General features: G+C 44.0%; 1 protein-coding gene across 1 annotated transcript; it reads left to right on the top strand.

Moving 5' to 3' along the window:
* Positions 1 to 6,221: 6,221 nt before the first annotated feature.
* LOC134499760 (plasma membrane calcium-transporting ATPase 1-like) lies at positions 6,222 to 9,551 on the top strand. The gene has a single exon (XM_063306585.1). The coding sequence runs from the start codon at positions 6,222 to 6,224 to the stop codon at positions 9,549 to 9,551; it is 3,330 nt and encodes a 1,109-aa protein (XP_063162655.1).
* The last annotated feature ends 4,925 nt before the right edge of the window (positions 9,552 to 14,476 follow it).

Raw genomic sequence — 14,476 nt, 5'->3', positions numbered from 1 at the left:
TGCCCCAAGATGTGCTCTCATCTCCCCAAGCATCTCTAAATTTGAGGGTCATACTGATAGATGTTACATTTATTTATTTTTAAGGGATGCTGTCCTAACAAGCAGGAACCATGCTGAGATGAGGAATAAGTCTCTAATATTTTATTACTGCTACATTAGACAGAAAATCCTAACAAACTGAAGAAGCGTGAGAAAACCCATACAGATAAACCCCAAAAGTCAAGGCGGGTCTGTTCTGTGTCTCTTTGAATGACTGCTCAAATCCTTGCTACTACGCATGCATTTTCCCCCCTGGGTAGGGGCCCCCTCCTGCTCACCATCAGTGCTCATGACATCACCCTCCCCTCCAGATTCACATTCCATTTCAGCCCCCTCCTCTTCAGAGTTCCCTCCTCCCTCCAAAGTCTCATGAAAGTTCATCTCCCCCTCCAAGCTCCCATGGGAACTGGGCAATGATGGAAATTCTTCAAAGGAAAACTCCTCCAAGGACGAATCAGTGCTGCTCTCCAGTTCTGATAACGCTTCTGGCCCAGGTGGCTGCTTCTGGAAAATAGCTAGATAATTAGAAGATTCTTCCCCCCTCCCCCTTGGGAAATGCAAGCCCGAGGTGGAGGGCTGCGGTTCCCTCTCCTCCTCTCGCTCTGGCCTCAGAGCCTCTGGCAGGGGTGGAGGTTGCCAACTTACAAACTCCTCTGCTTGGGATTCCTCTGCTTGCTCAGCCAAGTGAGGAATCTCTGGGAGAGTGCAAGGCTTGGGTTTGTGAGGGAAAAGCTGATGGAATCATTGAACCAGCGCTGGTGCGTGCACATGTCTGGCATTTTCCCATGTGCGCTCTTCCTCAGGGTACCCTTTTCAGTGTATTAAATATTGGATGCCCCTTCCCCTCCACCTAGAGTCCAGAATTTCCCCGACTTCATATTCCTCCTCCCCATCCACAATTACTGGAGGGGGGGCATTTGCGATCATAAAGCACTTGGGGGAGGGTCTTTGGCTAGCAAGGCTCTGTGAAACACTGGATGGACTTTCATGGATGCTGGCAGCTGTAAATGATAAGCCACTGGATTTATCTGCTGCACCACAGTGAAAGGGCCCACAAACTTAGAGTCCAACTTCTTGGAAGGCCTGGTAGAAGTCAAAAACTTGGTAAAGAGCCACACTTTGTCTCCTGCTGCAATCGCTGGCCCCTCTTGTCTGTGAGCATCTGCAGCTCTCTTGTAAGCATTTTTTGCCCTGTTCAGCTGCTCCTTTAACAACTCCTGTGTGGCTTGTTGCTCTTTAAGAAAATCAGCTGCTGCTGGAACAGTTCCCTGCTGGGAGGAGGTGGGCAACACCCAAGGGCTAACCCTGTAGAGCGCTTGGAAAGGAGACATCTTGGTAGAGGACTGCACAGAGTTGTTATAAGTAAATTCTGCCATGGGGAGCAGGGCTGGCCAATTGTCTTGCTGATAAGTGGTGTAACACCTGAGATACTGCTGTAACCATTGGTTAATTTTCTCAGCTTGCCCGTTACTAGCCAGATGATGCAATGATGATAGGTGGATCTGGACCCCTAATGACTGGAAAAGGGCCCTCCAGAACCTGGAAGTGAACTGAGGGCCTCCGTCACTCACCAAGTGATTTATCATGCCTCTATATCTAAAAACATGGTCTATAAACAACTGTGCTGTGACTTGCACAGATGGGAGGCCCTTGCAAGGAATAAAAGCGCCATTTTAGTGAAAAGGTCCACCACCACTGGTATGGAAGTCAGCCCCTAGACCAGGGGTAAATCAGTGATGAAATCCATGGAAACTGTATCCCAAGGCCCACTGGGGGTGGGTAGGGGTTGCAAGAGCCCTGCAGGCTTCCCTGGGAGAGGCCTGTCTTGTCTACAGGTATGACAAGAAGCTACGTAACCCTTTATGTCTGCAGTCATCTTAAGCCACCAGTAGTCTCTCAGAGCTCTATGGAGAGTTTTGAAAACACCTCCGTGCCCGGCCGTTTGATGGTCATGGCAAAGTCTCAGTACATCTTCCCTCAATGAGGGGGGAATGTATAATTGCCCACTATGCCAGAGGATTCCTACTTCCACATTAAATGGGGATGCGGTGTCTTGTAGACCCCTCTGGAGGTCATCCATCCTGGCCCTGGCATATGGGTCCTGTTGCTGCTGAGCTTTGACCCTTGCAAAGAGGTCCTCTGCTTGTCTGCCTGCTGCTAAAATCTCTGTCTGGTTCCCCCTCATAGACTGATCAAGGTTGTGAGGTGGTAATATAGTAGCCTGGACCTCCTGGTGAGTAGTGGGGGTGGCCTGAATGGATCGAGACAAGGCATCTGCCAAACAGTTCTGCACCCTGGAAACATAAGAAATAACAAAATTGAAACGGGAGAAAAACTGGCTCCATCTGATTTGGCATGGGGTGAGTGATCTGGTGTTTTGTAGAAGCTGTAAATTCTGGTGATCAGTGCAAACTTTCACAGGAAAGGTTGCACCTTCTAACCAATGCCTCCACTCTTGAAATGCTGCTTGAATTGCCAGCAACTCCTTGTTAAAAACATCATAGTTTCTCTCTGCCAGTGAGAGCGTGCGAGAGAAAAAGGCACAAGGAAGCAATGTCTTCCCTACTTTGTTAGTATATTGCAATAAAACAGCAGCAATAGCAAAATCTGAAGCAACTGAATGCATTATGAATTGCTACATGGTATCAGGATGCTTTAAAAGCGGCTGGGATGCAAAGAGTTGCTTAAATTCTTGGAAGGCTGCTTGTTCCCTCTCCCCCCAAAGGAATTTGGATCCTTTCTTCAAAAGCTGTGTGAGAGGCTTGGCCCTGTCACTAAATTTTGTATAAAAATTGTCGAATCCTAGGAATTTTTGTACATCTTTCACATTGCAGGGGGGTTGCCAAGAGAGAATTGCCTTGGCCTTTGAAGGATCCATGGATATGCCTTCTGTTGATATTCTATAGCCCAGGAAATGTAATTCTGTTAAATCGAAGGCACACTTCTCCAGCTTGGCAAACAGCTTGTTCTCTCTCTGTCTTTGTAAGACATTACATACATGGGTTACATGAGTTATAGCATCCTCGGAGAATATTAATAAGTCATCTAGATAAATGACCAGATACTTATCTAGTAAATCAGAGAAAATTTTATTCATAAATCAGGAAAATATGGCAGCCGCATTCGCTAAGCCAAAAGGGACCACAAGGTACTCAAATTTTCCATACCTGGTATTGAAGGCAGTCAGATATTTATGCCCCTCTTTCATCCGTATCAGATTGTACGCATTCCTGAGGTCCAACCTAGTAAAAATGTGTGCTTTCTGTAAGCAATCCAGCAGGTCAGCTATTAAGGGGAGTGGGTAATTTTCTTTGACAGTGACCTTATTGAGGGAGCTGAAATCATGAACAACTCTCAAGGGTGCCTCCTGAGCTGCCGGTGCCAACGGGTCAGGTTTCTTTGGTACGAAGAATGTAGGAGCAGATGCTGGGGAAGTAGAAGGTCAGATGAAACCCTTTTGGAAATTAGAATCCAAATAATCTTTCAAGGTGGCTAGTTCCTTGGGGGACATGGGATATTGTTTCCTTGCTGGAATCTTGGCTCCTGGTATCAACTCAATGGTGCAATCACAGTCCCTATGGGGGGGGGGGTAGTGCTATGGCCTCTTGTTCACTGAAAACATCTGCAAAATCTGCATACTTGGCTGGCAACTGGACCCCCCCTGTTTCCGTGACTGCATTGGTTGCTGGAGAGAGAAGAGCGGCTTGAATCTTGTGGTGCTGGCATTCCTTAGCTGGGAAGGAGACTGCTCCTGTAGTCCAGTCCAACAATGGATTGTGGATCTTCAGCCAAGGTGTGCCCAGGATTATAGGCACATTAAGTGACGCAGTAACATAAAGTTGGATCCACTCAGTGTGGTCTCCCGTTGTTAGTTGCAAAGGTTCTGTGAAACTTTGAATCGGTCCTGCCTTGAGGGGCTGGCTGTCAATGGTCTCAACTTCTATGGGACGTGGCAATTCCATGTTCAGGATGTTCAGGTCTTGTACAGTCTGTACATCAATAAAATTGGTGGAAGCTCCGGAATCCACAAGAGCCTCTAACTTGACATGGTGCTCTGGGTTTACATGCATTATGACTGGTAAGTAGAAAAAGGATTGCCTGGAATCCTCGGAATGAGCCCTTCTTAATTGATTGATGGTCTCCCTGCTGAGCTCTGTGTGGGGAGACCGGCAGAGTTTCCCTGGTTGGAAGTAGAGGCGGAGGTGGCTCTTGGTTCTGCTGCTTGCCCTGGGGCTCTTACGGAATTTGCTTGGCTTCTCGCTAGGCAAGCTCTCACCATGTGCCCCTGGACTCTGCAGTAGACACAGAGGGCTGGCTCTCTCCTTCTCTGTCTCTCAGCCTCGGAAGTAAGCCTCCTGCTCACCCCAATCTGCATCGGCTCCTCTGGTCCTGAGTAGAGAGATGCTGCAGAGAGAGCTGGAAATCCTGGAAGCGCTCTGAACCCCCTGCCTCTCCCTGGCTGCATCTGTCTGAGCTCTTCTAGCCTGGCGTCTACAACCACAGACAGCTGATATAAACCTACTAAAGTAGCTGGTGTTCCCTGGCACACCAATTCATTTTTTATTTCCTCATCCAGCCCCTGTTTGGTCTTTCAAAGCACTCTCATTCCAATCCAGATCTCCTGCTAACAGCTTGAAATCAGCAATGTAAATTCCCACCCTCTTGTTGCCTTGCTTGAGCTTCCGAATTTCCCGGCTGGCAGTGACCTCTCTGATCAGGTTGTCAAAGTGTGCTCGGAACCCTGCCAGAAAATTCTGGTAGTTACCGAGAATTGGGTTGTTGTTCTCCACCATGGGAATAGCCCATTTGGCTGCTGGGCCCTTTAGCAGACTTAAAATGAAGGTGACTCTGGTTCGGTCTGTTGGGAATTCTGCCGGTCTGCTGTCGAAAAACATCATGCACTGTGTAAGAAAGGTTCTCAACTGTCCTGCTTCTCCTCCAAACTTCTCTGGTAAACTGCCCTGGGATCTCAAGACTACTGGCGGAGCTGCTGCTGCTGTTGGCACCGGTTGTGGGATGATCGGAGCTGGTTGTTGTAACTGCTGTAGCATAGCTGCTTGTAATGTGTTGATCTGGAGATCTACTTGTTGCTGGTGTTGTTGCTGGTGTTGTTGCAAGGCTGCTGCCAGTTGTTGAATGGCTTACCAAATTTCCTGGTTTTCCAAAGACATTTCCCCCCAATTTTTTTTTCTTTTCTTTCCTCCCTCTTTCAATGGGAGTAGGAGTTTGTTAGGATTGATGTCCTGACAAGCAGGAACCATCCTGAGATGAGGAATAAGTCTCTAGTGTTTTATTACTGCTATGTTAGACAGAAAATCCTAACAAACTGAAGAAGCGTGAGAAAACCCATACAGATAACCCCCAAAAGTCAAGGTGGGTCTGTTCTGTGTCTCTTTGAATGACAGCTCAAATTCTCGCTACTACGCATGCGTTTTCCCCCCTGGATAGGGGCCCCCTCCTGCTCACCATCAGTGCTCATGACAGATGCTGACTCTCACACACCAGGTGGCCAAATATTTTTATCAAGTTATACAATTGTGCAAAACTTTTAATTAGATATATTGTTTCACTGTTTTATTGTTTTCCTTTTTCCTAACAATGAATTCTTGGATTAAACTATTTCCTTTTATTGTAAAGGCTGGTCAAAGACAGTAATAAAGATACTCATTTGTTCATTCATTTGTTCATTCATAATAAATATAATATAAACGTAATAAAACCCTCTTGTAGCTCTTCAGAATTTGTGGTCTCTGATCCCAAACGTTGTCCACTCCCAGCTAACCCATCCTTTTATTGCCCTTTCCTAGTTTAAGAAGAGCATGACTGAAATGTTCCCTCCCCCACCCCTCCCTCTATGCCAGGGCCCAATCCAGTCATCTTTACAAATTAAAAAAGAATGGGAAATCCCAGCACAGTTTTACAGCGTGATGTGGTCTTTGAGTCTCACATACAACTCATAGCAATGTATGCCTTCTTCCACATTGTCAGCTACAATCGTACAAGTTAAGATTTCTTCAATAGTTGAGAAAAAATCCTATAGCTCTAAAACACTACAGTACCCTCCTCTGTAAACATTGCTAATGCCTGTGTGTAAATGCAAGGAATGTGTTTCTAAGCTTCAATTTATAAAAATGCTATTAACTTTCTCTGGGTTGTCATTGTAAATTGCAGGAAGGCACGTGATGGTGACTCCAGTCCGCCATATGTCAGCGGACTTCAATATCACCACCGCAGAGCTGAAGAACCTGATGCAATTTCGAAAGAAAGAAGCCGTGGACAAAATAAGGGAATTATATGGTGACATCTTTGAAATCTGTAAACGGCTGAAAACATCTCCTACCAGTGGAATCCATGGATCCAAATCAGAGATAGACCTTAGGAAATCTGTGTTTGGGAAGAACTTTATACCCCCTAAAGAGCCCCTAACCTTCCTTGAACTGATATGGGAAGCGCTGCAAGATATGACGTTGTGTATCTTGGAAATTGCAGCCCTCATATCACTGGGACTTTCATTTTACCGTCCCCCGGGGGAGAGACTTATGACGTGTCATTCGCAGGAAATTGAGGAAGAAGAGGAAGGGAACACTGACTGGATTGAAGGCGCCGCCATTCTTCTCTCCGTGATTTGTGTGGTCCTGGTAACAGCTTTCAATGACTGGAGCAAAGAAAAACAATTCAGGGGGCTGCAGCATCGCATTGAAAAGGAACAAAGGGTTACCGTCATCAGGAATGGGGAATTAATACAGGTGCCAGTAATTGACTTAGTGGTTGGGGATGTCGCACAAATCAAATATGGTGATCTTCTACCAGCTGATGGACTGCTCCTCCAAGGGTATGATCTAAAACTGGATGAGAGCTCCCTTACCGGGGAATCTGATCAAGTCAAGAAGTCTTTCAGCCAGGATCCTATGTTGCTGTCAGGTACCCACGTGATGGAAGGCTCTGGGAAAATGGTGGTCACAGCTGTCGGTGTGAATTCACAAACTGGCATTATCCTCACTTTACTTGGAGTCGGAGAGCACGACAAAGCAAAACAGACTGACAAGAACGCTAACGTGGGCGACAGTTCCCCTAAGAATAAAGGAGGAAAAGAGAAAGTTGATGAGGAACAAACAGATGAAACTCTTGAAAGCGCCCCAAAACCTACTGTGCACAAAAAAGAAAAATCTGTCCTACAGGCAAAACTTACCCGATTGGCCGTGCAAATTGGCAAAGCAGGGCTGGCAATGTCTGTAATCACCGTTGCTGTTCTTGTAAGCTTTTTTTTCATTCAAACATTTGTGATCGAGCAGCGCACCTGGACTGCTGAATGTGCGCCCGTGTATATACAATATGTAGTGAAGTTCTTTATCATTGGCATTACGATCCTGGTGGTAGCTGTGCCCGAGGGGCTTCCGCTTGCGGTGACCATCTCCCTAGCCTATTCTGTGAAGCAAATGATGAAAGATAATAACCTAGTGAGGCATTTGGATGCCTGTGAGACGATGGGTAATGCAACAGCCATTTGCTCGGATAAAACCGGAACCTTAACAATGAACAGAATGACCGTGGTTCAAATCTTTATTGGGGGTATTCATTATAAAATTGTTCCTGCCCCTCATTTAATTCATCCAACTATGTTGGCTTACCTGCTTAAGGGCATTTCTGTAAACTCTGCTTATACTTCCAAGATACTGATTCCTGAGCGAGAAGGAGCCCTGCCCCGTCATATTGGCAATAAAACTGAATGTGCTTTACTGGGCTTGCTTATAGAATTAAAACTAGATTATGAGACCATGAGGACTAAGATACCAGAAGAGAAACTGTATAAAGTGTATACCTTCAATTCCGACAGGAAATCTATGAGCACAGTTTTGAAAAATGCTGATGGTAGTTATCAGCTCTTCAGCAAAGGTGCTTCTGAAATACTCCTTCAAAAATGCTCCAAAATATTGAACTCTTCTGCAGAACGTGAACCTTTTTCCAGAAGGGACAGGGAAAATGTGATAAAAAATGTGATTGCCCCAATGGCCTCTGAGGGACTCCGAACCATCTGCATTGCTTTCAGAGATTTCCCAGGTGGCTTGGATTCCAAAGAACCAGAATGGGATGATGAGGATAATATCATTAAGGATTTAACCTGCATTGCAATTGTGGGTATTGAAGATCCAGTGAGACCTGAAGTTCCGGACGCAATAAGGAAATGTCAGAACGCTGGCATCATTGTCCGTATGGTCACTGGGGACAATATTAACACAGCTCGCGCAATAGCAGCCAAATGTGGAATTCTGCAGCCTGGGGAAACCTGTGTATGTTTAGAGGGCAGTGATTTTAATAGATTAATTCGTGGTCCAGATGGGAATATCAGACAAGAACTGATGGACAGGATCTGGCCTACGCTGTGCGTGCTTGCAAGATCCTCCCCAGCCGACAAGTATAACTTGGTAGAAGGGATCATCAACAGCAATATCACAGAACAAAGACAAGTGGTAGCGGTCACTGGGGACGGTACTAATGACGGGCCAGCATTAAAAAAGGCTGATGTTGGCTTTGCCATGGGAATTGCTGGAACAGATGTAGCTAAAGAAGCTTCTGATATCATTCTTACTGATGACAATTTTTCAAGCATTGTAAAAGCAGTGATGTGGGGCAGGAACGTGTATGACAGCATTTCCAAATTTCTTCAGTTTCAGCTTACGGTCAATGTAGTAGCTGTCGTAGTTGCTTTTACAGGAGCATGCATCACCCAAAATTCCCCGCTGAAGGCAGTCCAGATGTTGTGGGTCAATCTCATTATGGATACCTTTGCTTCTCTTGCATTAGCCACAGAAAAGCCAACAGAAGCTTTGCTGAAACGGAAGCCTTACGGTAGAAATAAACCACTCATCTCCCGTATAATGATGAAAAATATTTTATTTCATGCCACTTATCAGCTTACTGTTGTCTTTGCACTACTTTTTGTAGGAGAAAGATTCCTTGATATTGAAAATGGACGACTTGCAACATTGCAATCCCCACCCACCCAGCATTACACTGTTGTATTTAACACATTTGTAATGATGCAGATTTTTAATGAAATCAATGCACGAAAGATCCACGGAGAACGGAATGTTTTTTCAGGAATATTCCAAAATGGCATTTTTTGCTGTGTCACTCTAGGAACCCTGGTTGTACAGATTATCATTGTTGAGTTTGGAGGGAAGCCCTTTAGCTGCACAGCACTTACACTAGAGCAATGGCTGTGGTCAGTCTTTTTTGGCCTGGGGACATTGCTATGGGGACAATTAATCATTAGTATTCCTACCAGGTATCTGTGGTGCCTGAAGGAAGTTGGAGAGAAACCACTCAAAGAGGAGATTATAGCAGGAGAACAAACTGAAGTGATTGACTTTGGCGAACAGGAACTGCGTCACAGCCAGATTTTGTGGTGCAGGGGCTTAAGCAGGATACAGGCTCAGTGCAGAGTAGTGAATGCCTTTCGCTACCCTTTGTATAAAGATCCACACTCAGCAATGAGCAGTAAAACTATCTGACCAGACACCAGAACTGATTCTGAAATGGTGATTTAATTCTTTGTGAATGTTCATTTCAAAGAGTAATGTGCATGTTAGCTCCAGTAAGAAATGGATGGGGAATGGGGTTTCACAGCAGTTAGTCAAGGAGACACATTTTTGAAGCTCTCTAGCAAAATAGAATTTTCTGGTCCGAAATTAATTCTGAGTAGATGGGAGAAAACACAAGAAATCAATATAGCAATACAATTAACACTTTGTTTATACAGGGGTCTGATCATTATGTTAGCAGACTTGTCCTGGATCCTGAGACATTAATTTCTTTTTGCAAAAGATGCCTTCAGAGAGAAGAGTAGTGATGAAGCCAAAATCCATGTCTTTAATTTTTTTTATATTTATTAAAAGGTGATATTCTTATTATAAATGATAGAAGTTAAACAGTACATAACCATTTACCTTTGCTCCTGTTTATGCTTATAACTGATATCAATTGACTGAGTTGCCTTAGGCCCTTAATCTGTGCCATCTTCCCAAATGCTTTCATTCCTTCCTGAAGCTGCTGGCTATGAATTAAGGAAGGGGGATAGATGTGGCTACAAGCAGGCTGAACTTACTTTAATTTTGTTGTTAATAGTTCCTTACAAGCAAAAATTACTGAATAATAAAAAAAATGCTTAAAACTGATTTTGTTTTTGTTGGTTAATTAACAGAATCAGAAAAACCAAAACATTTCTTACACATAGAAGTGAATCATAGAGACTAGTGATGTAATCATCTTTTCAAACCTATGCATTAAGGATAATTTATTTCCCAAACATCTTCCAGAAATATATAGATGAACAGACAGAGGTGATTAATGGGATTACTTCGCACTAGGGATGTCTGGGGGTAGGGGTCAAAAAAGTCAAGATGGCAGTTGGGACCATGCAATCAAAGCATCATTTATGTGCAATACAATGCATGAAAGTGGGAGGGGGTGTTTCAATTGCACAGTTGTGACCACCATCTTGACTATTTTTACTCCCACACACCTGTTTCCCATATATTCAATAATTGTCCTCTTTTGCAATATTTAAAATTGCTAGTTGACCAAAGATCTACTCAAGAACCAATGTGATATTCTTAGATAAATGTATTTTAGTGTTTACACCAGACCATTACTAATTCAATTTCACATATTAAGTTGCAGCAAACTTGAGGTGGACCAGCAACAATTTTTATTTATTGATCTGCTGTACTTGCAATGCTGCCTATTCCTGAAGGCTCTGGGTGCCTAACAGTCTCAACATCAAATAACATCCCCATAGGCCAGATATAGAAAAACCTAATTGAGAACATATAAATACAAGAAATACAAGAATTGTGTACCTGCTAACCTCACCTTCCATCATCACAGACCCTTCTCCTGTGCTAGACAAACAGGTTGGTCTTCACAGCTTTCCTAAAGTCCAGAAGGACAAAGCCAATTGAATCTCTGCAGGAAGACTCCCACAGTGAAAGGCCAGCTACTGAAAATGACCCCATTTGAATGGTAGGATGGGCAGATGAATCTAGAAGGGGCCTTGCAGGTAACAAGGTCTGGAGCACATAGGGCCTTAAAAGTGACAACCAGAAACCTTGGATTGTACCCAGAAGCTACCCGGGAACCAATGCTGCTCCTGAAGCAGTGGAGTCACCCAAGTGTGCCTCCCAATGCTCTTGGAATTCTAAAAGCAAATAAAAATATATGAAATGACCATAAATCATTATTTAGACCTGTACAGTAAAGCACCTTGCTGAGTTGCCCCCAAATTAAATGTGCACATCTGAGATCTTCCTGTCTAATACAATAATGATTGGAGTGAGTAATGCCCACCATGTTGTTGAGGATGACAAGGTACTAGACCTGCTTCCCTCTTGTAATGTGGGGCATTAAAATATACAAGAGTTCAGCTATCTTCATCTATGAATACTAGAAGGTATGAGGGACATACAAAGTTGAGTACAAATGATAACTGGAGCTGGACAGTACTTCAAAATTCAAGGTGAAAAGATACTTTGGAGTGCAGGGGAATGAATGTTGTACCTGGCTGCAACTTCAAATGTGTCTTTTCCCAGGATCACGGGCTTGCCCTACACACACCACACACACACACGGAGACGAAGCCAGTGCAATAGCTTTATCCCCCCAAATTCCTGGTTTGGTCATTCAAAAGTTTTCAACATAGACTGAGGGAATAACTGTCTCATCTTAAAGTGTGACCTGCAAATTACCCTTTCAAACCTGAGAAGAACAGGAGACAGCTGAGAAGTTGCAGCTGTTCTAGTGTTTTCCAGTACTACTAATCAATCTAAGCAACAAAGCAATGCTTTACTAGTCCAGTTTGGATATACATGTTTTATATGTTAAGCTGAGCTATACATGAGCTTTATATTCAATCAGCCTTACATGCCAGAATTCCACAGACCCTGGATAAAATACTGTATGTTCTGTCCCATATAAAAAAGCCCCTAATTTGACCAGAAACATCCCTGTCGTCCAGCTTGTCCTGAATAGTCCTGTCTCTCTTGAAGTCCCATTATTATACCATTTTAGGATTGTTGTTGTTGTTGTTTATTCATTTAGTCGCTTCCGACTCTTCGTGACTTCATGGACCAGCCCACGCCAGAGCTTCCTGTCGGTCGTCAACACCCCCAGCTCCCCCAGGGACGAATCCATCACCTCTAGAATATCATCCATCCATCTTGCCCTTGGTTGGCCCCTCTTCCTTTTGCCTTCCACTCTCCCTAGCATGAGCATCTTCTCCAGGGTGTCCTGTCTTCTCATTATGTGGCCAAAGTATTTCAGTTTTGCCTTTCATATCATTCCCTCAAGTGAGCAGTCTGGCTTTAATTCCTGGAGGATGGACTGGTTTGATCTTCTTGCAGTCCAAGGCACTCTCAGAATTTTCCTCCAACACCACAGTTCAAAAGCATTGATCTTCCTTCCCTCAGCCTTCCTTATGGTCCAGCTCTCGCAGCCATATGTTACTACAGGGAACACCATTGCTTTAACTATGCGGGCCTTTGTTGTCAGTGTAATGTCTCTGCTCTTAACTATTTTATCGAGATTTGTCATTGCTCTTCTCCCAAGGATTAAGCGTCTTCTGATTTCCTGACTGCAGTCAGCATCTGCAGTAATCTTTGCACCTAGAAATACAAAGTCTTTCACTGCTTCTACGTTTTCTCCCTCTATTTGCAAGTTATCAATCAAGCTGGTTGCCATAATCTTGGTTTTTTTGAGGTTTAGCTGCAAGCCAGCTTTTGCACTTTCTTCTTTCATCTTCATCATAAGACTCCTCAGTTCTTCGCTTTCAGCCATCAAAGTGATATCATCTGCATATCTGAGATTGTTAATGTTTCCTCCAGCGATTTTAACTCCAGCCTTGCATTCCTCAAGTCACATGATGTGTTCTGCATACAAGTTGAATAGGTAGGGTGAGAGTATACAGCCCTGCCGTACTCCTTTCCCAATCTTAAACCAGTCCGTTGTTCCATGGTCTGTTCTTACTGTTGCTACTTGGTCGTGATACAGATTCTTCAGGAGGCAGACAAGATGACTTGGTATCCCCATACTGCTAAGAACTTGCCACAATTTGTTATGGTCCACACAGTCAAAGGCTTTAGAACAGTCAATAAAACAGAAATAGATGTTTTTCTGAAACTCCCTGGCTTTTTCCATTATCCAGCAGATATTGGCAATTTGGTCCCTAGTTCCTCTGCCTTTTCTAAACCCAGCTTGTACATCTGGCAATTCTCTCTCCATGAATTGCTGAAGTCTACCTTGCAGGATCTTGAGCATTACCTTACTGGCATGTGAAATGAGTGCCACTGTTCAATAGTTTGAGCATTCTTTAGTGTTTCCCTTTTTTGGTATGGGGATATAAGTTGATTTTTTCCAATCTGATGGCCATTCTTGTGTTTTCCAAATTTGCTGGCATATAGCATGCATTACCTTGACAGCATCATCTCACAAGATTTTGAACAGTTCAGCTGGGATGCCGTCGTCTCCTGCTGCCTTATTAGCAATGCTTCTTAAGGCCCATTCAACCTCACTCTTCAGGATGTCTGGCTCTAGCTCACTGACCACACCATCAAAGCTATCCCCGATATTGTTATCCTTCCTAAAGGTCTTCTGTATATTCTTGCCACCTTTTCTTGATCTCTTTTTCTTCTGTTAGGTCCTTGCCATCTTTGTTTTTGATCATGCCCATTTTTGCCTGGAATTTACCTCCGATGGTTCTAATTTTCTGGAAGAGGTCTCTTGTCCTTCCTATTCTATTGTCTTCTTCCACTTCCGCGCATTGCTTGTTTAAAAATAATTCCTTATCTCTTCTGGCTAACCTCTGGAATTTTGCATTTAATTGGGCATATCTCCCCCTATCACTGTTGCCTTTTGCTTTCCTTCTTTCTTGGGCTACTTCTAGTGTCTCAGCAGACAGCCATTTTGCCTTCTTGGTTTTCTCTTTCTTTGGGATGTATTTTGTTGCCGCCTCCTGAACAATGCTGCAAACTTCTGTCCATAGTTCTTCCGGGACCCTATCTACTAAGTCCAGTCCCTTAAATCGATTCTTCACCTCCACTGCATATTCCTTAGGAATATTAGTGAGCTCATATCTAGCTGATCTGTGGGTCTTCCCTAATCTCTTTAGTCTGATCCTAAATTGTGCAAGAAGAAGTTCGTGACCTGAACTACAGTCAGCTCCAGGTCTTGTTTTTACCGACTGTATAGATGTCCGCCACCTTTGGCTGCAAAGGATGTAGTCAATCTGATTTCGGTGTTGTCCATCTGGTGAAGTCCATGTATAAAGCCATCTCTTAGGTTGTTGGAAGAGAGTGTTTGTTATGCAGAGTGAGTTGTCTTGGCAAAATTTCTATCAGCCTATGTCCTGCTTTGTTTTGTTCTCCCAGGCCATGCTTACCTGTAG

Source organism: Candoia aspera, chromosome 6 (assembly GCF_035149785.1).
Source record: "Candoia aspera isolate rCanAsp1 chromosome 6, rCanAsp1.hap2, whole genome shotgun sequence".
Lineage (NCBI taxonomy): Eukaryota > Metazoa > Chordata > Lepidosauria > Squamata > Boidae > Candoia > Candoia aspera.
This window is presented reverse-complemented; position numbering and strand designations above follow the sequence as displayed.